Consider the following 25,902-nt stretch of genomic DNA (forward strand, 5'->3'; position numbering starts at 1 on the left):
TATGTAATTTAATAAGACTTGCAATTACATTCTATCTTGCTTTTACGCAAATGTGCATGATAATCAAATAACTGACATATAGAGCATACGTTAATAATTACAAATATTATTATTATTATTAATTATTATAATTGATTGTAAGATATGTACATATTTCTGCATATAAATGTTTGTATAATATAAAAATATTTGTAATTTATATACAATTTAATATCTTATACACAACAGTACATATCTCTAATTACGAATAAACTAAAAATAAAATATTCATAATAATTATAAAGCTGTGTTTTGTTTTCTTAAATATTTAATGAATAATATTCTTTTCCTATATTTTCTTTTTTATTCTTTATACATCGCGTAACATATATTTTTATATTTTTAATGAGAATACTATGTAAAAGATATAAAAGAATCTGTGTGGACCCATTTTCTTCCAGTATTGCAGAGAAAATACTATATAAGATATCTCACATCTTTGATCTAAAATTTTAATTGTATTATATGAATTATATTTATTACGTTTATGTAAATAAGTATTATATTAAGTATTATATTAATACATAATTATATATATTTTAAGTTCATACAATATATTTCATCAATACATAAAATAAAGTAATAAGACAAATTTCTCAATGTATTTTAAATATTTAAGTATAATTTAAAAGGTGTTTTATTTTAGAAATCATCTCTCGGAGACTCTATTTTTCTATTTTTTCTATTTTAGATATTTGTTTTTTAATTTTTCAAGGAATTATGAATTTATAGCGTTGAGATATGCATACATTGAAAAAGATACCTCTTCTTCCGTAAAATTCTGAAAAATTATTTCCATTTATTATTCTTTCTTCCTTTAACATTTTTTATTATTTATTTTTACAATTATCGTTACATCCAAAAAATCTACAAGCTTGTTGCTTCTTTTTTCCGGTTCCTATATTTCGTAAGTTTTTGAGTGATTAATTCACGCGAAGAGGAGACAAGCGCTATGTACGTCATTCATTAATGACGTTCGGCGCTCCATGTAATGTGTAAAAGCCGTGCCGGTTTCAGCGGGGATGGCGGTAGAGATGAACGCCAACTATGGCAACCACCACGCACCGTTAGGGGCGCGTGCGCCGATTGTACCCCGATGAACACTCGCGAGGGTTGTTTAAAGTGCGAACTCGCTAAGGACACAGCAGTCGACGGGTCAGCCTCCAAGAGGCACGATCGCGTTCATCAACGTGACCGCGACCGTGTCGCGCTCCTCCGCCGAGAAGTGACTGAAACGTGACGCGTCTCAGACCTATTCGGGACAGCTCCTCCTCCACCTTGACCCCTGGCTGGTCGCCTCAAGCGTTTCACCTGGTTCGATATCGCACATAGCTCACAGCGAAGGGATATCTTATTAGAGCCCCTGTTTTTCGAGACTCATCTCTGCGATTTGAACAGCATCTGCGAAAATGAATGGCGCGAAAACGTTCTCGATGAATGGAGTCATAACCGACGATATCGTCCGTCGTGCAAGATCGATCGTCGAGAATTAGACGAGAAAATTCGATCCCTATATAATTCCGGTAATCACCTGGCAGAGGTGCAAGGATGTCGCTCGTCGTTATCCTGAAAAATTTTCAAGGTCTTAAGTGCAAAGGCGAGAAGGTCGCAAAAATCGACTTTCGAGGTAATTAATAATTTTTGAAATTTATTAATTCATCAACGTTTGCACCAAGTAGAGCTTTTGTCGAAAAAAAATTACTCGAAAGAATTATTCGAATGATCATTCTAGATACGCATTGCTATCCAAATTCAAAAAGCCGTCTGCAAAATTGATTGCATTAAACATTTCCTTTTGTCGAAAAACTCGTTGATATTTTCTATTATTTATAATACTCAGGAATTAATTATTAAGTGCAAAGGCGAGAAGATCGCAAAAATCGACTTTCGAGGTAATTAATAATTTTTGAAATTTATTAATTCATCAACGTTTGCGCCAAGTAGAGCTTTTGTCGAAAAAAAAGTTACTCGAAAGAATTATTCGAATGATCATTCTAGATACGCATTGCTATCCAAATTGAAAAAGCCGTCTGCAAAATTGATTGCATTAAACATTTCCTTTTGTCGAAAAACTCGTTGATATTTTCTATTATTTATAATACTCAGGAATTAATTATTAAGTGCAAAGGCGAGAAGATCGCAAAAATTGACTTTCGAGGTAATTAATAATTTTTGAAATTTATTAATTCATCAACGTTTGCGCCAAGTAGAGCTTTTGTCGAAAAAAAAGTTACTCGAAAGAATTATTCGAATGATCATTCTAGATACGCATTGCTATCCAAATTGAAAAAGCCGTCTGCAAAATTGATTGCATTAAACATTTTCTTTTATCGAAAAACTCGTTGATATTTTTTATTATTTATAATACTCAGGAATTAATTATTAAGTGCAAAGGCGAGAAGATCGCAAAAATCGACTTTCGAGGTAATTAATAATTTTTGAAATTTATTAATTCATCAACGTTTGCGCCAAGTAGAGCTTTTGTCGAAAAAAAATTACTCGAAAGAATTATTCGAATGATCATTCTAGATACGCATTGCTATCCAAATTGAATAAGCCGTCTGCAAAATTGATTGCATTAAACATTTTCTTTTATCGAAAAACTCGTTGATATTTTTTATTATTTATAATACTCAGGAATTAATTATTAAGTGTAAAGGTTGCAAAAATCGACTTTCGAGGTAATTAATAATTTTTGAAATTTATTAATTCATCAACGTTTGCACCAAGTAGAGCTTTTGTCGAAAAAAAGTTACTCGAAAGAATTATTCGAATGATCATTCTAGATACGCATTGCTATCCAGATTGAAAAAGCCGTCTGCAAAATTGATTGCATTAAACATTTTCTTTTATCGAAAAACTCGTTGATATTTTTTATTATTTATAATACTCGGGAATTAATTATTTGCTATGTACATGTCATCTGTTTTTATTTTAATTTTAATTTATCTATATATATTTATTTATTAAAAATAAATCGATATTTTAGATCAATAGCAATTGAATGCTTCTTTTTGAAAGAAAAAAACTATACATAAACTCATTCTTATCTATGATTCATATAGTATAATAGTTGTCAATACATTAATAAGCTATATATCTTTATTATTGCCTTTATATCATATGAATTCTCTATATATATATTCTCGGTTCATTGCTATGTACATTCTATGAATTAATGCACAAGACACGTGCTTGGATACATTCCAACGCATATACGTTTGTATACGTCCTTTTGTATACGTCTAATGCACTGTATTCGAGCAACTGATCGAGTCGCAGATTTATGTCCTCGTTACAAGAGACCCTTTACTAACGATCTGGGTTCAATTTGCTTAAATTTCAGGTTAATTGGTTATATAGTTGTGCACTGTTGTGCACCGATGATTTTCCGATAATCGGCGAATGTGCGTCGATCGAAAGTTTTCGATAATCGAAATATCGATATGGTTATAACAAAGCTGCAATACATTCTTTAACGAATTCTGAAGCATGTTTTTTTTTCATCTATTGTACTTAAAATATTTCAATTCAATTGTAAATTCAACTTTTTTAATATTATAATGTGTATCATGTGTATCATATTACAATTATATATTTTGTTTTAATTATATATTTTATAGTTTATATCGAGTTTCAAATCTTACAAATTCCGTTATTACTGGAAAAATAAAAGGTTTTGTAATTTGTAATTTATAGAAAAAAGAGTAAAATATCACAATGAAAATAAAAAAAATGAAATATTATGTTTTATCATATCACATATATATATTCTTATCATGCTTATTATTTCAAATAGGCTTATCTCTCTTCTTAGGTATAAAAATTAATTTTCTTTTTTTAGAACGTATATCATGCTTAATACTTTTATTTACAATAAAAACTTATATAAAACATTTCTTTATAATACGATAGTAATAATGGTAAAAATTACAAACGTGCACCATAATTTAATTACTACAAAGTATTTAAGAATTTAATTACTATTATTAATAATTATACGTATCTCCAAAGACATTTACTTAATATCTATGCTACATACAAACACACCAATAGTGCAGAATGCCCTAAGTGCTATAGAATTGGTAACGTTTCATTTAATCATATTTGCCCCAGTTTAAGTAAACACGCTATATTGAAGTTCGAGAGAAAGATCTCTTTACTCGAAGCGATATACACGCAGATATCTGTGTACATATAGTATCTGTGTAATAAGGAATTATACATAGAAATGTTGTACAAATGGTATAAGAGATCATCGTCTGACTTACATAATCCGGCTTCATACGCAATTTCTTGCAACAAGCTAATACCTGGCTTTCACGAATTATTCGCCACGAATATATTGCCGAACGCATCTACCGCGTACATTATAAAGCTGACTGCATAAATTAGAATTATTCTGGTGTTAATACGCAAGAAATGTTAAATTAAATAGTGAATATAGCCCGAAATCTCTGAAGTATCCGCAAACGAAATCTGCGAACAATTAATTTTGTTTAGAGAGAGAGAACTTTAATTATGTATATTTTTTCAATGAAAAACAGAATACATTTATTATATAATCGTATTTATTTCATTAGAGAAGCAAAAATTAGGAATGAAATTTTTGGATAAACATGCGACATTGAAATCTGCAAGAGAAAATTTCTTAAATATGTGCATCGACAATGTACATCTGTGTATCCATATGATTAATTTCAGTTCTTTAAAATAGAGGCGTAGCATAAAATTAAAATAAAGTTCCTTAAATAGAAATTTATATTTTTTTATATAAATTGGAATAAATAATATTTATTTCCAACAATTACAAATTTTAACTCTATAAATTTAAATAAATACAAGTTTTATTTTCTTTCTCGTTTATTGTTTATACTAAAAGCTTTCTATCGTAGAAATAAAAATATAAAAAATAACATAATTACTTCATTTGTCTCTTGAACATTTCTATTACAATATATAATCAAATATTTTTAGCGAATTATTGATAAAAGAAAAAGTCGTATTTTATACAATAGACACACACACACACATACAAAACATAAACATATGCAATTGTAAAAAATATTGCATATAAATACAATAGGTGTTGTTAGAATTAATAAATAATATGTTTATCTTTTAAAGCAAATTATGTGTACATATCTTTCTCGATAAAACCGTTTCATATAGTATCATATCGAAAGAACGCGTTAACAGAATTTAAAACATAAAGTTAAAATAAAAATAAATTACACATATGATACACAATACATATGGAAAGAAACAAATAAACTTGACAAAATAGAAATGGATGAATTTGACAAACATGCGATTGCTTTGACGTGCATCAGCTGTGGAAATAGCAGCAGTTTATCACAAAATATCGCTTTGTCGGTCGTTGTATTTTTTTCTTCTTTACATATTGCGTTTCTGCAAATCGTAAACGATCACTCAACAATATTTTCATAATTTTATCAATATCTCGTACAATGTATATAACTTTGAATCAATATTTCAACAAGAAAATACGAGTCACGCATATTACTTGGAAAATTAATTAATTTGCCATCAAACCGTATCGCGGCACAATAAATACGAAAATTACACTTGTGTAGTATTATACACTCTACGCTTGTACAGCATTATGCATTACGATTTATCAATAATTACTTAATTATTACAAATAGAATTTCTATTGTGTATCATTATGACATTTTATTACCGAATCATTCACGCAACTTTCTACGGGCGCATTGCGTAATTAATTATTAAAAAGCAATTCGCGTGAAATCTTCCATAAATCTACATAGCAATCGTTCAGATGTTATTTTTAGAGTAGGCAGCGTGATCGTAAACGCGGATAAAATAACCATTACTAAGTAATTTGCAAACAAATGTGAATCGATAGCTGCATTTCTAATGCAAGAGGAACATAATATTCATGTATTCGCGGTCAAACTTTTTTTTTTATAAATGCTATTCAGCATTCCGCATAATATTAGAGTTCTTATTGTGCTCGTAACAAAAACTGCCTCCAAGTATTATAGCCACTCAGATACAAATGATGGCATTCGCAATTTATTTTTCATAAAACCGTATATGCGTAGAATCGGATACAAGGTTGTGATGCAAATGAATTTATAATTGCAATACTCTATGCTCTTCAATTGTGCTATGTATTTAATAAACGTAAATACATTTATAAAGTAAGATTGTGACGACTGGCAGATCTATTGTGAGTAAACAAAATAGCACAATAATTTTTAGAATTTATAAAATATAGTTATTCAAAATTTATTTTAAAGAATAATAAGTTTTAACTAATTTTATAATAAGTATTAATTTTATCAATAAAATATCACATTGTCTTTGTGTATAATTTATTGATAAGCTTAATTAAAGAGAAAGAAGTAATAATTCATTTATTTATTACATTATTTTATTGGATTGTTTATAGTAAAATTAACGGTTAACGGAATGTAATTAGAAGAAAATTAAGCAAAAATAATTTTCTAATAACAGATATTAAATAATTTGAAAAAATTAATATTACAATAATATTATGATTATTTGTTTGTTCATTCTAACAATATTTTTTATATGACGCTAATAAATTAAAAATAATTAGCTGTATTTGAAAATATATGATATAAAATTAAAAAAGAATTAATAGAGTAATTTTTTTGCTCATTAAATTATCAATTTATATAATATATACAATTAAAAGACATCTCTGTCAATATTGAATATATTGATACATTTTTTTTAATTAATTTGACTTTTAAATTCCTATCCGAATTTCTCAAGATTTTGTGGTCATGATTCATAAAAATGCGATTCTACTCGCGCGTGATGAATGTTTCCTATGCATACATTTCCTATGCACTGTCTCATCGGAAAAAACCAATTCTTTCCGCTTTTATTAAAAATGTTGACATTCATAGAAAAAAAGTTGTGACGCGTGAAAAATGGAATTGCTTTAACGAACAAGCGCTTCGCATGGCTGCGTAGCATGTGGCTGACCATAAAGCTCCTTATCTACTGCACGGAACTTTCTATCGCTAGTTTTCCGTTGGTCAACCGATAACAATTTTGTTATCTCATCGCTTAAACTGTACTATAAATAAAACGTAAAATAAGTTGCTTGAAACTTGTTCGATAAACAGTTTGCAGAAAATTGTCTAGAGATTTTCGCCAAAGATAAATACATCGCGTTATATACAAAACCAGATGTTTTTAATATAACATGGAAAGCTTGTTTTATAAAACATAAAAGCAAGAGAGTGATGTTATATTGTACATTTATTTAATTACAATATTATCGATAAATTAAATTATTTTATTATTTTTATTTCAGTAGCTATGTCGGTTCATTCATGATTGATCTGCAAATACAAATAAAATGCATTACTCCAAGCAGATTAATTTTTCATATTTAATAAATACGTCGGAAAAATTATATAAATTTTTGCTAAAGAAATAAATTATGATTAATAAGCAAAAAAATAAAAAAGTAAAAAGGAGTTCTTTTTGTCGTGCCATAAAATCTTATGTTTCACGAAGCGGAAATGCTGACTTCAAGGGCATATTATTTTTAATGATATAACGCTCACAAAGTAAATCATTTTCATATTTATTATACTCAATGTTGGGCATATCGCAAAGCGATATGACTTAATCGTATCTTGCATTATGAGAATTCCGAGAGAGAGTATCGTATTTATCGTTGTTATAAAAATAAAGACACTTTGTATTCTGCCTCAAAGGAGTTCTTGTCCCTGCACGACTCTAAAGCTGGATTTTAGATATGCTCTTTTCCCGCTTTATAAATACCAGCAACCACTAATACGCGTTTCTAACATAAAAGCAGAGAATATAATTTTAATTTGCCTCTGAGTGCAGTCATTAAACCAACGAATTCGTGAAGAACTAAACTAATGAATCTATTGCACAATAAGTTAGATATAATAGTGATATAAATAATATTTTTTTCTTTAATTTGCAAAGCATGAAAAAGTTTATTTGCAAAATTTCTCATGTTATTTATATTAATTAGATATTAATTGAGATATTATATAAGCTCTTTTTTGGTTCTATAAACTTATATTATTTTATCTGTGCATTACATTATCATATTAAAGAATAAGAGTCGCGCTTTAAATTTTTAACAAGATGTCTTAAGAATTTATATTCTAAAAATTACGTCTTTTTTTCTTCCTATATACGATACAGTAAGAAATATACGAAATATTAAAATTTTTACATATACGTAGAATATATTGTTTTTGTCTGTTGCAGAGGTATCGCATTATTCAACGAATCTCGAAGACAATGAAGATGTTATTGAGGTGGAACAGGTAAAGTGTGTGTGTGCTTTTTCTTTTTTTACATAAAACGCTTTTTTATTTCTACTTTTTATGTTTCTTTTTATATGGAACATGACAACTGAATCTATGATAAGCCCTATAAAATGTCAGAAATACATATCTGTATCCAAGATTAAGTTTACGTTTTAATGGACTGTGGGTGTAATAAACAAGATTAACACGAGAAAAGTTATCTTGACTTTTTTGCAAATTATTGTATCACAAAAGTTGATCTAATTCCGCTGGGAAATCTTCGCTATATTGTTATTTTTTTCTCTCTATTCTGTTCTGAAATCATTTTACATGTTAGATTATAACAAATAAATTTCTTTAAAAAAGTTAATTCTAAAATTTTAGGCGAGAAAATAAAATAAATTTTAAACTTCGTTAATAATAATAATTATGAAATTAAGTAAATGTCATAAGAAATAATTTGCTTTATTTGATATAAAACTTTAAAATATTTTATAAATTTAAAAAATAATCCAGAAAAAAACACAATACTTATAATTTTAAAAGTCTTTATTTTTATTAATTAAGGATATGCTAAAGCCAAACAAGATACTGAAAATATCAAATTATTATAATTAACTTAATTGTCTTCACGTTACATTTTATGAGAAAATATTTCTGTTCAAAAAGTATTTCTTTGAATGTATTCTTATAGTTCTAATTATATTAAATCTTTTATTTTTGTAAAATAATTTTAAGAATAATATTATCGTATGACATATTTTTTTAAATATATGGATTGGCTGTAGAGTAGATATTTTCTATTCTGTAGCTAATCAATACGTTTAAAAAATTTATTGTACAACAAATGTAATATTAGCTTCATATGCGATAGAAATGATAGATACTATCGCGATAATTGCCTCTTGAATAGAGTGTTGATATCTTGTTATGAGTGTATTGTGAATGTCAGAAAAGCAAATGTGCGTATCATTTCATTGCGTTTCATTCATTAAAAATCTTGTTACACTTTATATTGCAAACGCATCAGATTATTTAGATGTCGCTTTTGCATAATTTTCAACGTTATTTAGAACGTTAGATAGAAGAATAAATTATCGCAAACAATGCAATACAATTATTGTTTATTAACAGATTTTAATTTGACAGATACAAATCGAATATGAAATGTCAAGGTAATGGCGCGTAAAAATAACTTGATAAGGTATCCGAAAGATAAATTAATAAGACAAAAGAGAACATGTTAGTCTGATAGTAACTATTACTTTTAGTAAAAGTGAATTCCATAAAATTTATTCGAGTTTCAGAAGCTTCTTACTCGCATAGTTCTCTAAATTGAAGAGAGAATTCCAAAGAAAATCCTAGAATTTCTCCCCCAAAAGTTTCCTAATTAACATTATAAATTAACTTTAGTACAAATTGTATGTAATAACTATCTAAAAGATGTTTATAATTAAGAGTACAGCAAAATTTATTATTTACGCTAAAAAATTTATTATCAAGCAGTTGAGAATCCGAGGGTGTGTCATAATTGATAATCATCGTTCTCGTTGAGAACGCAAGATAAGATCTCGATTTTATATGCACATAACGTGCGCGGCCGATGTTCCATTCAACTTTTATGTTATAGTCGAAGGAAAAGTGCGTGATGGCAAAATCGATCCACGTACTCATCATATGACGCAGTCATGAGAACGTGAAACCGAGAATGCTTTCACAATCTTAAATGAACCGATAAATATCTTTCATAAAGCATCTTTCATCGGAGCATCGTATTCCGGCGCGATAGAAAAGCAAACGATTGAAATTTCGTATAAACACATTTGTGTATTTACCCTAGCAAATATATCATATATTCATCGAAAATGATACGATTCGAATGTGTACCTCTCGCGAGTTAATGCAAATTTAATTGTTGACTTTATCCGTGAAAATATAAATACTGTTATTTTATTGTTTGCGATAATTCATCAACAGAGCGCGAATGGTAAAGTAGCTTTGTTATTGTCTCTTCCTGCAATATAACTTCGTTTTATCGATATATATATATATACATGATATGTATACATGTATATTGTATATGTGACATGAACGTTTCGAAAAGGGCAAACTTTGATATTTCCAACGGGTATATTACTTACGTAGGAAATTGTAAAGTTCGTACAATAAGTATAAAATATTTGGTGAACTGATTCACCGCATTGCGATTGCATAGGATATGAAAGTTGCTTAATAAGTTGTTTAATAATCAGAAACTCAATTTAATAATGTCAATGTGAACCAATCCATTAGTGTTTCCACGTTGGAGAAATTCGTTTGACAGTTGCTTGACAGTTTTGCATGATGTGTCATTACGTCATATTTCTCGATAAACACGATCTATAAAGGAAATAAACATTTTGCAATATCCTGATATCTCAGACAGCCATAACACGATGTAACTAATAGACATGCGAAATTTTCATAAATGACCAATGTTATCATAAATTATAGAATTCCAATTTTGTAATACTTTGAACACGATTTTATTTTGCTTTCTTAACATCGCAAAGTTTTGATGAAATTAGAAAACGAATTGTAAATTCATGGAATTGTATATTTCTTCGATAACAGAGATTAATTTCTCAAGTTTTTTTCCTCTAATACAGAAACAATATAAATAATTAAAACAATCAATTAAACACTAAAATAAAAGAGAGGAAAAGAATAACTTCAAAGAGTTTTTTCAGCTTGAATAAAAAATTAATTTTTTGTAATTCTTGTTTACTTACAAAAATTAATATGAAAAATATAAAAATTAATATGAAAAATAAAAAATCGGATAATAATAGAATGTTGATCTATTATTTACTAATAATAATAATAAAAAATTAAAAAATTAGAAATACATGAATTTCATAAACTAAATTTTGTGTACATTTTTCTTACGTATATGTTTGCACTAACGGAAAATAAAAAATAAAACAAATAGCTACATTTAATATAGATACAAAGAATTTTTATTTAAATCTGAAATTAAGTTTGCAGTTTTTATCTATAAAACGGTTTTTTCGTAATTTACATTCATTAGTATATTGATTCTATTTAGTATATTGATATTGGACGATGTGTAATTGCCAAAGGGAACAAAAAGTAATGCACAATTGTTTTTTATTAAATCTTGCTTTTCCGTTAAAAGAATTGATCGTTATAGAATTGAGATTTTAATGATAATAAAGCATTTTCTTGTTTTATAAAAAATTCTATAATTATTTTTCTGATTTTACAAAATTCATAACTTTATCACTAACTCTATCACTATCGGATCTTTTTAAAAAATTCATACCTTTGTCATGATAGATTATTTTTAATAACTATTGGTTTTTTAATTCATATCTTTTATATTCAAAGGACGACAGAAACGAAACGCGATGATGAACATAACTATATAAAAATTAATTATATAATTATATAATTATTTTTCTGATTTTACAAAATTCATAACTTCATCACTATCGGATCTTTTTAAAAAATTCATACCTTTGTCATTATAGATTCTTTTTAATAATTATTGGTTTTTTAATTTATATCTTTTATATTCAAAGGACGACAGAAACGAAACGCGATGATAAACATAACTATATGAAAAATCTCGTAAAACAGCGTCTTATGCTTTATCGAGCATAAATAATAGATCAACTTTTAGTGAGTTTTCGCTTTGGAATCTTTTCAATGTCGTCTTAAATATTGCGCGTCCATTCGTATTTAACTTATCGATCTACTATTTTTATTTATCCACATGTGTCGTAGTATTTTTCATTCTCTTGTGCATTTTTCACAAATGCATATGGGTTGAATGCATGTAAGCTCATGATTCAAATTATCTCGCTTATAATAGCAAGCGTGGTGAAGGAAAGATAATATTTTTCTTTGATGTAAAAGAAAACCTTTTTTTCTCTAAAAAATGAATAAATTTAAAGAAGTTAAATCAAATTTAATCTGTAAAGATTAAATCTTTTATTTCTTAAAGTTTTTAAAAATTAATCTCAAAATATGTATGTAAATATGAAAATCTTTTTCTATTCCTTTTTATTTATATTAACAGTTTTGAAAATCAAATAAACTTAATTATTTGATAAAAAATTAAAATTAGATTTTTAATCTTTATGATTATAATTAATATATATGACACGGATGTTGTAATTTTTATTTTATTAAATAATAAATATAATAATATAATAATAATAATAATAATAATAATAATATATAAGCAATTATGAGAGAGCTATTTTAAGAAATAACACAACATATATTACGGTTTTTTAATTGATATTGAATACTTAATTTATGTTTAATATTATTTTACAGGATAAAGGAGAGAGAAAAGGATTTATTTTATGGAAATTTATTTTATCCTACAGAACATATTTTATTTTATTTAAAAAATTTTTAAATAATTATTTTTTTAACGGCTAGATAGCATATTGTTGAAAAGCATTGTTGAAAAAAACATTGCAAAAAGAAAGAAAGAAAAATTCAATTTCAAACAAATATCTGTTAGTTCAACCTTTGTCGATTTCCTTCAATCTATTAGTGTTTAAACTGGAATGGAATGCGATGAAAGAGATTTTTTTTATATCCTTTTTTTAAATATTTTATTCCTTGTTTTCAGAGTTTTACATGGAATCTAGGAAGGCCAGTGGATGAAGCAGAAGTATTACAATTGGCAGTCGTGTCTCGCGGAGTTCTGAGAAACGAAAAAGTCGCAGCGAGATACGGACTGGTGTTACAGACAGTGGTGCGCGAAGGAAGGATCCTAGTTTCAGATTCCCTAGTTGACCTCAATAACAAACCGCTTCCGGTACGTTCCGATATCGAGATGAATGATTGAACATGTAAGCGCACAACATATACACAATACCTGCATATTGGGGATATGTAGTTTTTACTCTGTATTCAAAATCGTACCTATCTGCAAGATGTATATTGGCATTTTTTCTCGTAAAGTTTTTTCAATATTTTTACGATTTAATCCGTATTTTTTTCGCTCTTTTGGCTATTTTCCACAGATAGTACAATAATTTCAAAAATTTCACATGCGGAGATAATATATATCTAAATTTTTTTCTACGTGCTTGACATATATTGTCTGAGATATAAGATATCCGTAAAAGTCAGCGCCAAATTTATGTGTTATGATGAAGTAAATGAGAAAAGTAAATGAAAATAAACGTATGTCTAAAAATGTCTAAAAAAACTTTATTGAAGATTTATAAGCGTTCAAAAAAATAAGTTAATCAAATTCATACTTTGATTAAATTTATACAATATGTCGATAAAGTGGAGTAGATAAAAAAGTACATATAATATAAATCTATATTCTATGAAAATATCTTATTAAAGAGTTATAAACTTTCGAGAATAAGAGTAATAGTTTTTATAATTTATTAGATGGAATCGCTGATACATACAAATTATGCAGGTCGCATAATTCAGAAAGAGTGGAGTTGTTAAATGTTGAAAAGGCATTGTTGTTATAATTGCAAAAATTACAAAGATTCGAACATAAAAATTATAATATTTAACAAATTAAAGTCTAATCAAAAGCAAAAATATGTGATGAAAGTCTAGAGTATAACTCAAGACATAATAATAAATAAGAGAGTTGCTTATTTCCATCTAATATACTCATAATTTAAGACTTTAATAAAGTTTTAAGAACAATTTTCTCGCTTATCTTCGAAAACTTATAACTCTTTAATAAAGCATTTTCATGGAACACAGGTTTATATGAATTTTTTTATCTACTCGACCTCATTGACATAGCGTATAAATTTGATTCCGACCTTTACGGATATCCTACATTTGCAAATATTTAAACACACAATTTTAACCATCATATAATATCTTCAATTATTCTGAAAATACTAAATGGCAAACATTCACGAAATTTCATGATAAATTTGAATATTGTAATTATTAATTAAATTATAAATGTTTTAATTACGTACTTGTATCCAAGAAAAAATTAAAGTACAACGTATTCATAATTCAGACGTCGAAAAACAAAGCATAAGTGACAGATGTTTCAAAAATCTATATATTTTTTATATTTTTTAAATATCTTTTTATCTATTTTTTAAATTTTATTTCTTAAGAAAACAACAAATCTAATTTACCCGTAATTGAAATTTCGCTTCTTACCTAATACTTTTTCCTCTTACAATAGCACTAAATACTCCGTTCCGGCATACATTTTTGCATAAAAATACTTACGTGACTGACACACTAGCATTTTAAACAGACAAATGCACTCAGGTACAAGTGACGTAAGTTGGTAAACATATATCCTTTAGTGCATTTCTCTTTCTACGATATAACATTTATTCCTTTGAATAAATAAAAATAACGAAACTTATTATCTTAATAACTTGTTACATGATATTGAAAAATTGATAAATTTTGATTAATTTTGCAATTCTTGCAAAATTTAACAAATTTTTTCTCTTTCTCTCTCTTGTATTTGTATGCTAATTAATTCATTAGGTTATTAAACAAAAAAAAACAAAATTATTATTAACTATATTGCTAGTTATTCTATTTTCATTATTATTATTGCTAGAAAAAAGCAAAGTTTTAAATTGGTCTTTTTTTAAGTTCAGTTTTATTATCTAACATTTTACAAAAAGTTATCGCAACCAGTAGTTATTCATAACGAAAAGCGTTGTGAAAACAAATTGTAAAATCGTAAAATCAAAATGGAATATATTGTTAACAAAGTTAAAATACGTGATAGACAGGGAAAATACTTTTCGCAAAATAGGAACTGATATTAATTTCCCTTGTGGTCTTTATAATTTCTGAATTGCATATTGACCTTTATAATTACCATATAAATTACTACCTATAATAGAAAGATGAAGTTTGCAAGCGATTTTTCCTCCTAATTTTGAAAATAATTTATGATTGTAATATATCATAAACTTTTTTATCTTTATAAAATCATAATAAATAGGCATTTGATAAAAAAATAGTCAATCTTCTTCATTCTTTATAGGGATTTATCGTTATTTTTAAAAGACAGAAAGCCGCTAATGATATTTTATTATATGTATTTTTCATTTGTATTATATGTATTTTTAGCAGTTTAAATACGTCGTTTTCTATTTTCTGAGAAGCGTACTATGGAAAAGAGAAGAAAAGAGACAGGGAGAGAGATTTTTCAAATATCTAAAATTCCTAGACATTTTTCCTGACCGTGATGCGTGTTTCCCATCAGATTGTGATCTAAATTATGTCGTAACATTATTCTAGCTGTCGTTATTGCAGCCACGCGATCTCTCTGTGCACGGCATAAGGAAAGCATGATTCTTCCAATTTCTCTTACTCGTCGATTATCCTAATTTCTGTCTAACGGTTCCTTTCATAATCCGTTATTATTTATGCGCAGGCGGTGGTGTGTTTCGAAATTCGATACAATCCTCCGGACGGAAGTTGCAGCTCGTACGCGGCCTCCGAAATAATGGAAGATGAGCAGCAGATGTTGATCGATATCGAGCAGAATATCGCGAACCTCGAGAGAAGTCTCGAGCAAGCCAACAGCAGTACGAACGGGAAAAGAAGAGGTTCCTGGCATACTCCCGAAAAATCAAAAAGGAGCTTCTTACCAAAAGGCATCTCTATGTCGACCGATAAGTCACCCGACACCCGGAAGCGGTGAGTATTCTCAATAAAATGTCATATTATTTTTTTATTACAAGAGATGCGCTCAGAAATTTACTCTATACAAATAAAAAGTTATTAATTGTATAATATATGATCGTGGAAAATAAACAAATTTTTATTTATAAATTTATAAATTTATAAATTTATAAATTTATAAATTTATAAATTTATAAATTTATAAAAATATTTATAAAAGTGTATAAAAGTAGATAAAAATTTCATACAGTTTTATATCATTCATTTTACAATTTTATTTTTAAAGTACTATTTTTTCAAATCATGCTTCTCTGTAATATTATTTTAAAAAGTAAATATACATTTCAAAGTTTTATATTTAAGATTATTGAAATGTTATCGATATGTTTATTTTTTAAATTTTTTAATTGATTTCATTGTATTTGCAAATTGAGTTAAATTGCATAAGTAAATTTGCCATAGAGATATTTTCGGAAAAACCAATTAATGAACAAACAACAGGAAATTTGTAAATATGAAAATTAAAGTTAACAAATTATTTTATTTTGTAAATATAAACCTGACTTGAAAAAATTTTGTTAAAATCAATAAATCGTATTATTTAATCAATCGCGTACATGTTTTATTAATAAGATTTGCATTATTTCAAGGCTGTTTAATGTGTGTATTCGCAAAAGGAATAGATCGCGCGCGCACAAAAGATAATATTCTCTTTATTCATTTTGCCGGAAAATTATCCGTGTTGGCTAATCCTATCTTAATGTACTTATATACCGTATTAATATTGTTGGGATGATGATTCATATTGTAATAACGTTACTTTTTTATCCGTCGTGTTACAAACGCCTGAATAGAATATGACATTTTGGTGCGAATATGACATTTTAAACACACAATGAATTGTCAACTTTTATCATATTTTGTTTCAATAAATGTCACGAAATTACATGCCATTTAATAGCAATTGTTGGAACTGCATTTTTAATGATGTCATATTTGAAATTATATGTTGAAAATGTAAACACAATTACGGGATATAACTACGCCGTTTTAGCGTTATTACACTAAATACATATTGTATGGAAGTACATTACGATAAGGTTAACGTAAATTACGATAAGCCAAAATTATGCATCATTAAATTTCATTAATCATAAACTTCATTTAAGAACAATACAAAAATAAATATTGAATTAATATCAAATAATATAACAATTGAACTGGAAAGTATATGCATGAATTTACACATTCTATTTACTCAAATTTATAAGATTAAACGAACAGTTATATAAAAAATCATTTCCATATTGCGTGTAACGCTATTAACTAGCGCGATTTTATGATATTTAATCACGCTGCCTAAACATTTTTACTTTTATCTTAACTAAAATAATTTTAATTTCAAACTCGTAAAAATATATATTTTCGTTAAAAATGTATATTTTAGATATGTAATGTAAATTATTATGTATATAAAATAAATATATAATAATCGCATATTGAGAAATTTAAATTATTAAATTTGTTATTTATTATTAAATTTTTTTGTCAAATAGAATTATTTTATTTCAATCTCTTACATATTTATGTTTTACATGTCGAATAAAACTATTTTCTAATATATTACTGATTTTTTACATGAAAAAAGTATAATTTAAAGTCAACTTAATTTTACAATTTGATCAAATAAAAGACTAATTGACATTTTTAGCTATCACTCGTTTATTAATAAATTACTTAAATTACTTAAATTTATTTATGAATTATTTAAATTACTTGAATTAGGTAATGACCATGACAAAATATATCATTTTTTTGCTTACATTTTCTATGCTCATAAATATGAAAATACAATTATACTATTTTGCATATATACAGAGATTAATACGTAGATTTTCAAAAAACATGAGATCTTTTATTATTTTTTCTCTTTCTCTTTTTGTTTAAATCCATCTATTTTTCATTTTATTCAAGCAGAATTACATAGAAATTTCAGTATAAACGTATCTCTTATGCAATTTTGCTTTTCATACTTATTTTTGCGAGATGCTTACATGTAGTATGCATATGTCTCTTTGGCAATGTTAATGGGCCATCAAATGTAAAATATACATTATATCTAGATGCGCATGTGTGTTTAAATAAATTATATAGATTTTCTATTTCATTTTAAATTTACATGAAAACACACCTAAAAATACATCTTATTCAAGAAAGAAATTTTCATATTTATTTTTGCAAAATATAGTGAAAAAATATGTCTTCTAATTATTAACATTTATCTTTTATCATTATATTAAAAATATATAATAAAATAATGAAATATATAATAAAATATAAAATATATAGAGTTTTGATATACCTTTCATTTACTATTGATTGATTTTTTTCAATTGTTGAAATGTATAAAAGAGATATATCTATTTTTTACTTTATTTGAGAGAACTCTAAATTGCAAAAAAATAAAAGTTGTGTGCGCATATCCAGAAATCTGATATTTATATATTTATATTTGTGAAAGATATCCACGCATTTAATAACATAATAATCGTTATTGTTAAAATGTATCCTTTTTATTATCGTATGTCATGTAGGCCATAAGTCGAGTCTATTTCTTGCTCCATTCAAGCTCCGGATTTCGAAAAAATAAATAAACTGCTAATTAAAGCTTATCGATTTTTGCTAATAATCTCTATTGACAGTCCACTCCGATGCAAATTCCATCATTAGCGTATTATTACTGTAAGGTACCGTTACATCGTCGTGTCATCGAAACGTGAAGAGATTGCTTAATAAGGACATCCGGCAATGCCGGTGACGCTTTTAATACGTTAAAGTTTGTTACCGCGATAAACCTTTTAGTGACGTAAAGGTCAAACTAGAAAGACACGGAGAATATAAAAAGATTAACGCTGATCTAATACACGGGATGTATTTATTTTAGCACATACGTTGACTTATATATGAATCTTTAGTCAACTTTCAATTTCTCTTAGACTGCGTTAAAATTACTTTGCCTCCAAGAATTCAAATTAGTTTAAATTAGATTAGTCGTGTAAGTAAGAAACATTTGTTTCCTTTGTATATGTGAGTATGTATGTGTGTGATAAATGAAACTCTTAATTGTATTCCTAGAACATCTCGCGTACAAGTAGAATTAAATCTTTTACGACAACATAAAATGTGAAAATTCTTTTCAACACACATACATATACAATCTCAAATAACTGTATAATTTCTTCAGGTTTTTATTATAAAATTTTATTGAATTTATTGCACACTTGATCCTAAATTTTTCTATTTTCTGTATTTCAGAATGAAGTAAAGATATAAAATACTACTCTATATAGTCTATCAGATATTACTGAAATCTTATCCCTGATGCGTTTGAAAGAAAGCTACCTTTTATATCTTGCGAAATATATATATACCGACTTCTTCGATAAACTAGGTCCTCCTCAGGGAGTGCCACGGCAATTTCTGTCACTACCTCCGACGTAGAAACGTAATCGAACGTAACTGGTGGTCGTCCATACGTGTAATAATGTGCCTGTGATATATTTTCATTTGTAAAACCGCCCACGCTGGTTTCATTCGCGACAATATTAAATATATAATCAATAACGATCGAGAGAGAGTGAATGTGGCATATCATATGGGAGAAAATATAAGACCTTCGTCAATTTTGTCTTCGTTTTAGTATAACATATTTGGTATAAAATGTATGCTTCAGCGGATTATAATGACGAATTATAATGAGTATGAAATATATGACATAATTATTTCGATTTCATTCAAGTTTTAAAAACTTGAAACTTCATTTTTAATAATCATTGAAGAGAGAGAATCGATAAATAAATAGAAGATTAAGAATTAATTAATTTAATTTCCATAATATATATAAGCTTAAATATGTAACATTATTTCATGTTATTAAATCTATAAATTGATTATATCATCTATATTTAATCTATAAATTAATACCTTTTGTGGATAATTTGACAATATTTTTTATTATTAAAAAAATTATAGATATATTAAAATATACGCCTCATAATTCTCGTGATATTTAAATTTTAACTTAGGAGATTTCAATAAGATTATTTAGAATCTCAGATCATTTTAATCTACTATTGTATACTTTGAGATATAAGGAAAATTTAGATGGTATTGTGAAGCTTAGAAAGAGAGAGAGCGCGATGCGATTGGATTGGAATCATCGACATTCTCGATGCACAGCAATAAGAAACTCGATCGAAGTGATATAAATATAAGATCTTAGTAAGCGGCTTTCCAAGCTATCCAGAGAAGTTATGTTTATACCCTGTGAAAAGGATATATACAAACTAAATTGAACTGAGACTCATTTCTTACAAAACTTACATTTAATATTAGAAAATGTCTAGATCTTGTAAATATTTACACACTCTTCTCTTTCCCATTTTTGCTAATATATTTAACGGTAGAAAAAAAATTAATCTTCTTCCTTGTTCAAAGAATATTGCAAGTTATTATTTAATTCAATATTTATCTATAGCATTTATTTATTTATAGTATATTATTTGTAAGAAAATAAAACCATATAAAAATAAAAACACATCAGATCACTATTTAAATATAAATTTTAAAGGGCACAATTTTTTTATCTATACATTAGTTACACATTCCTATCATGAGCAACAACATAATTTTTAGAAATTCATCATGTTATTTATTTATAGTATATTATTTGTAAAAAAATAAAAACATATCAGATCACTATTTAAATATAAATTTTAAATGGCATAATTTTTTTATCTATACATTAGTTACACATTCCTATCATGAGGTACAACATAACTTTTAGAAATTATCATGTCGCTTGAATTGTTAAAGTTTCTCGGCATGGATTCCAACGAGAGAAATAATTTTCAAGGAAATTTATCCCATTTTTGTTATATCGGATTCTTTTACGATATTTTCTGTAGAACCACTTTGAAGAGCATGCGATCCTTGTTGAAATTGGGAAAGCAGAGACCGCCACGTGCTCGGTCCTGCGACAATAACGCGGAAACGAGAGAACTCCTCGACAGGCAGGATTCCAGCTGCCCAACTTCAAACGAACCCTCACGTACGAACTCCATGACATCTCTTGAAACGAATACGTCGGATAACGACAGTCAACACAGTGCCAACCCCGAGCAAGAAGAGACGACTGTAAAACAGGCCAAGAGACCGAAGCCTAAGGTTAATATCTTCTGTAACGATTAGTAAAATTTATTAGTTATGTCACATTCGACATGCGTAGATAAAAAATACTAGATAATACTTTCTCACTTATAACTCTCATGTTCCAAATCATAAAATATCTTACATAATAATACATATAAAATATTATATAATATATATAAATATTATATAATATTATATAATATTATATAATATTATATAAAAGTTTTATTATATAATATTGAAACTTTGCAAATAATAATTCCACCAAATATGTACTTTTCTGTATTAATTATTCTTTATTAATATTAATATTTTATTAAAATATTAATATTATATTTATAATATTAATATTATATTTTTATGCATTTTTTATGCATTTATATTATTATTATTATATTTTTATATAATAATAATAATTTTTATATAATAATAATAATTTATTATTATTATATTTTTATATAATAATAATATTATTATTACATTTTATGTCAATTTCGAAATATTTTTCTAATTTTGCAAGGAATTATTACTTTCTAATTAAAATTTATAAAATAAATTTTTTAAAGGGAATGTGTGTAGTGCTCACAATATAAAGTAACTTTAATATGGCATGGCAAATTGCGTTAAGCATTACAGCGCGATAATACCGAAGTAGCAACGGTCCATAAATGATGGCTCAATTATGTCTAAATGAGATTGAAATCGATCGAATGAGGACGAGAGTAAGTTGCAAAGTACGAGCAAAGTTTTTACGTGGAATTATTTAGTTTTCTTTTTTCTTTTTACGATTACGATCTCATAGTTGCTCATTCATTATCACAAATTATTAATGGTCCGTGTTAATATTGGGAAACGAGAAAAAAAGTATCATTCTTCTTCATAAATATATCTTGTGGTTATCAATATATATTAGTATAGTTTGATATTATCTTTGCCTTTGCATTTTTTTAATTTTATGCGTCATTTGTGTGTGTGTGTTACTTTTAAAAAAGAAGACTTATCCTTTGAAACTGCAAATAATAAGACATAATTCTGAGTAAGGTTTTTTTTCTACGAAAGTATGAATAGAATTTCCTACACATTATACTTAATAAAACATTTTGCATATGTTCAATATCTATCTTCATGATTTTAAATATAAATATTGCATCAGAAATTGCAAGAATATTGCAAATGAGAAATTTACTTTAAAAATGCTTGAAATATTATGTTATTACATAATAATGTACAGTTTATGTAATATCTTTCCTTCACTTTTTCATTACATTCGACTCGTTAACGGAAACATGCAATATTCATTTCGAATTTATTACGAAATTCATTTCATTTTTTTATTGCGTTCAAAACATTCGCTGTTGCTTCTGATAACTGTAAATGTTATTCGAAGCTTTGAAAATGGTTAAAAATAATAAACATGCATACATTCTAAATATTATGTCTTTTTCTTTGTTTGTACATACAATTAACGTGCATACATACGTATAACATTTATTCTCTCTTAAACTCAAAAGTGTTGCACTCCAACGTGCTGCATTCTTTTCCATAATTCCATAATTTCAACTTAAATTGAGATGAATCAGCACAAACTTTTCTCGTTTCACAGACAAGCGACACCTGGCAAAGTGCATTAAAAGCCCAGGATTACCAAGTATGCGTTACGATCATTGAAGCGAGGCAACTCGCCGGTCTCAATATGGATCCGGTCGTTTGTGTGCAAGTTGGAGATCAGCGCAAATATACGAGCGTCAAGGAATCTACGAATTGTCCATATTATAATGAAGTAAATAGAGAGTAGAGATTTTTGCGCGATTATATAGATTTAAACAATAAGAAATATATAAAATTATAATTAAAAATTAATCATTCTTCATACGATTTTTATTTAATTCGCAGATTTTATTCAAATTATTGATAATTATAATTATTTCAGAATATCAGAATAATTCTATTGTTATAATTTCAATTATTCACGATTCTATAACTAATTCTTTTTTTCGTTTTATATTTCCAGTATTTTGTCTTCGATTTTCACATGCCGCCTGTTATGCTGTTCGACAAAATTATTACGTTGTCGGTAAGTTCATTCGCACGTGTAAATTTTTTTGTGATATTTAAACTCCGAAGCACACAAGAAGAATGAAGTAATTTGTTCATTAATATTTAATACATTTGAAATGCACCTAGTTGCGCGATAAAACGCCCTTTAGTGAATTATTTCGCTTCATTAAATCTTCCTGTGTCGCTTGTTACAATTACATTCAGAGGACATTTAGATGCGTATCGAAAATCGATCATTGAGAGATGGCTTAAGGGGATAACATTTAAATTCTGTTTTCTGTGGAATTTTATTCGATGACGAATTAGGTGCTTGATATTCAAGATGAAAAAAAACGCAAATGAGAGATAAGGAAGAAGCTCAAACAGCACATCTTTTAATAATACACAGGTGCAGCAATCGCGGAATCTCTTGCGCGCTAATCTAACGCTGGGCATCTTTAAGTTAGACATCGCGACGGTATGGGCACAACCAGGTACAGGTTTCGCATTGTCCAAAGACTATACGAGTCTAATGCTCGGTGTAAATAAGAATTTTATATTTCGAGAGCGACTCATGGTAATCGAAAAAAATTAGCTAATTCAAACATAAATTACAATAAAAGAACTATATTCGAAGTACAAGATATATTTTTGTTTCTGAAAAATATATACAAAATATACCTTAAGAAAAAAATAGATAAATATTAGGTTGATTATAATTATATTCGAAATATATATTAATTACGTGAAATAAATTCTTCAGTTTTTTATAAATGTAATAAAAATTTTTAGCACTTTCTTAATAACAATGAGTTTTTTAACAAGAGCGTTTGCCATTAAAAATATTATTTTTTTGAAGAAAGGCTCGTAAATATTTGTTTAATATATATGAAAAATCGTCATTTGATCATTTGTATTGAAAGTTACTGTCGCGGACTAAATTCTCAAGTGTACACCCGGTATGAGACTCGATATTTACTCAGTATATGATGGCAAGTGTATTTCATTTTATCGGCAATGTTATTGGCAAATAAAGTATTTCCTTATTACATCGTTCTTTGCACTTTGCTTGCGAGTTTCGAAGAACTTCGTGTTTGTAAGGCAGATATTTTCTTGCGCGGTATAACTCCAGGAACTTTGAAAGCAGTAAAATTCGTTATGACATATTACTATCTTCTATTGAGAAAATCTCGCCAACTCGAGTCTTGCTTTCTCAACTCTTCGTGGTCTTGAATTTAAAAAATTCTCTGAAAGTGCGCACGTGATATATGTATTTCGAAACTGCATAATTGCACGCTTAAGAATCTAACTGGATTTTACGAGCTTATATTTTTTTGTTTGCCGATATAAATGATTGGTGTGATGGTCCTTTTTTCATTTAAAAACATTAATTTTAATTAATCTAGCATAAATGCATTTTAATATTATCTTAATCAAATGTACATTTTAACGGAATAAATAAAAGAAGAAAAAATAAATTAATCTTACATATAAATCCATTTTTAATTTCTTTTTAATAGCAATCAATTTATATGCTGTTTTTTTATATACATCACATATATTAATAATAATATCTAAATGTTAGTAGTTTATCGATGTTTTATCTTGAATTCTATTACATACTTTGAAACATACACACGTTTCATGTGTCATTATGCGATAACATTATTATACACGTTTCATATTTCATTATATGCGATAACATTATTAGCACATGAGTAAGCATCTTATAAAAAATAAATTTGCATAAAATGTCAATTTTAATGAAAATTGCAGTTCTTAGCATATATTGTTATAAAAACGTAGTATACTAATAACACTTTTATCCATAATGTATTATAATAAAAAAATTCTTTCTCTAATGACAAAAAGAATTTTAAAAAAAACATAGAATGCAGAAAAATTTATTCCGAAAAGTCTGTTCGTGTATCGTGTAATATAATAATATCGTGTAACATAATATCTTTTTCTGAAAGACCTTTTATTTCACTGAAATCTAGCAAAGTCACTGTACGTAATTCATCGGTCAACATTTCAGATAAAATCGTTAGGAAAAACTACGAAGCGTTGGCGAAATATCAATCATCATTTATCCGACATATGGTGCACGAACAAACATAGAAACATAACGTTCTATTTTTATCGCGAATCGTTCGCATGCCAGGCTTTTCACTTCCACATGTATATGTATATACATGTATATGTATATATGTACAAGATGTTTCTTATGCATGTATTCTTCGTAAATGTGTATACACTCAGTTTAATCCTGAAAGCATTCCTAGGCTAAAATTTGATGTGACACAGTTACAAATTATACGAGACAGAGTTCATCCATACGTCGAGTTAATAAATTGCATAAACGGATAAACTTCTTAAATTGCAGTTAAATTATGAATTCTCTTTGAGCCGATTTATTAGAATTAATAAAAAATCGCATGCGATATTCGATTTGATAAGAAAAATAGATAGACCATACGCGCACTTAAACAAATTTCTAAATTTATCCTTTATTAAAAATAATGTGAGTACAACAGCAAGTTATTGATTATATAAATGTACAATTACTTTTTAAGTCTGTAATAAATTAAAATTTTTGTCTAAATTTTCTCTC

The 25,902-nt window shown here is 27.1% G+C and overlaps 1 protein-coding gene across 4 annotated transcripts in view; it reads left to right on the forward strand.

Annotated features, from left to right (window-relative positions):
* The first annotated feature begins 1,012 nt into the window (after positions 1-1,012).
* Positions 1,013-25,902, forward strand: part of LOC105257499 (otoferlin) — a 41,317-nt gene continuing 16,427 nt past the window's right edge. For 3 of the 4 annotated variants that reach the window (XM_025407721.1, XM_025407722.1, XM_025407723.1), the window contains exons 1-8: positions 1,013-1,666; positions 8,320-8,378; positions 13,012-13,200; positions 15,790-16,055; positions 21,008-21,266; positions 22,855-23,031; positions 23,263-23,325; positions 23,698-23,782. In XM_025407721.1, coding sequence (XP_025263506.1) covers positions 1,588-1,666; positions 8,320-8,378; positions 13,012-13,200; positions 15,790-16,055; positions 21,008-21,266; positions 22,855-23,031; positions 23,263-23,325; positions 23,698-23,782 — 1,177 coding nt within the window. In that variant the 5' untranslated portion in view covers positions 1,013-1,587. Of the gene's footprint in view, positions 1,667-8,319; positions 8,379-13,011; positions 13,235-15,789; positions 16,056-21,007; positions 21,267-22,854; positions 23,032-23,262; positions 23,326-23,697; positions 23,783-25,902 lie in introns of those variants that run through there. The other variant, XM_025407724.1, reaches the window with a different exon arrangement.

This window comes from Camponotus floridanus, unplaced genomic scaffold (genome assembly GCF_003227725.1).
Source record: "Camponotus floridanus strain SB8 unplaced genomic scaffold, Cflo_v7.5 scaffold185, whole genome shotgun sequence".
NCBI lineage: Eukaryota > Metazoa > Arthropoda > Insecta > Hymenoptera > Formicidae > Camponotus > Camponotus floridanus.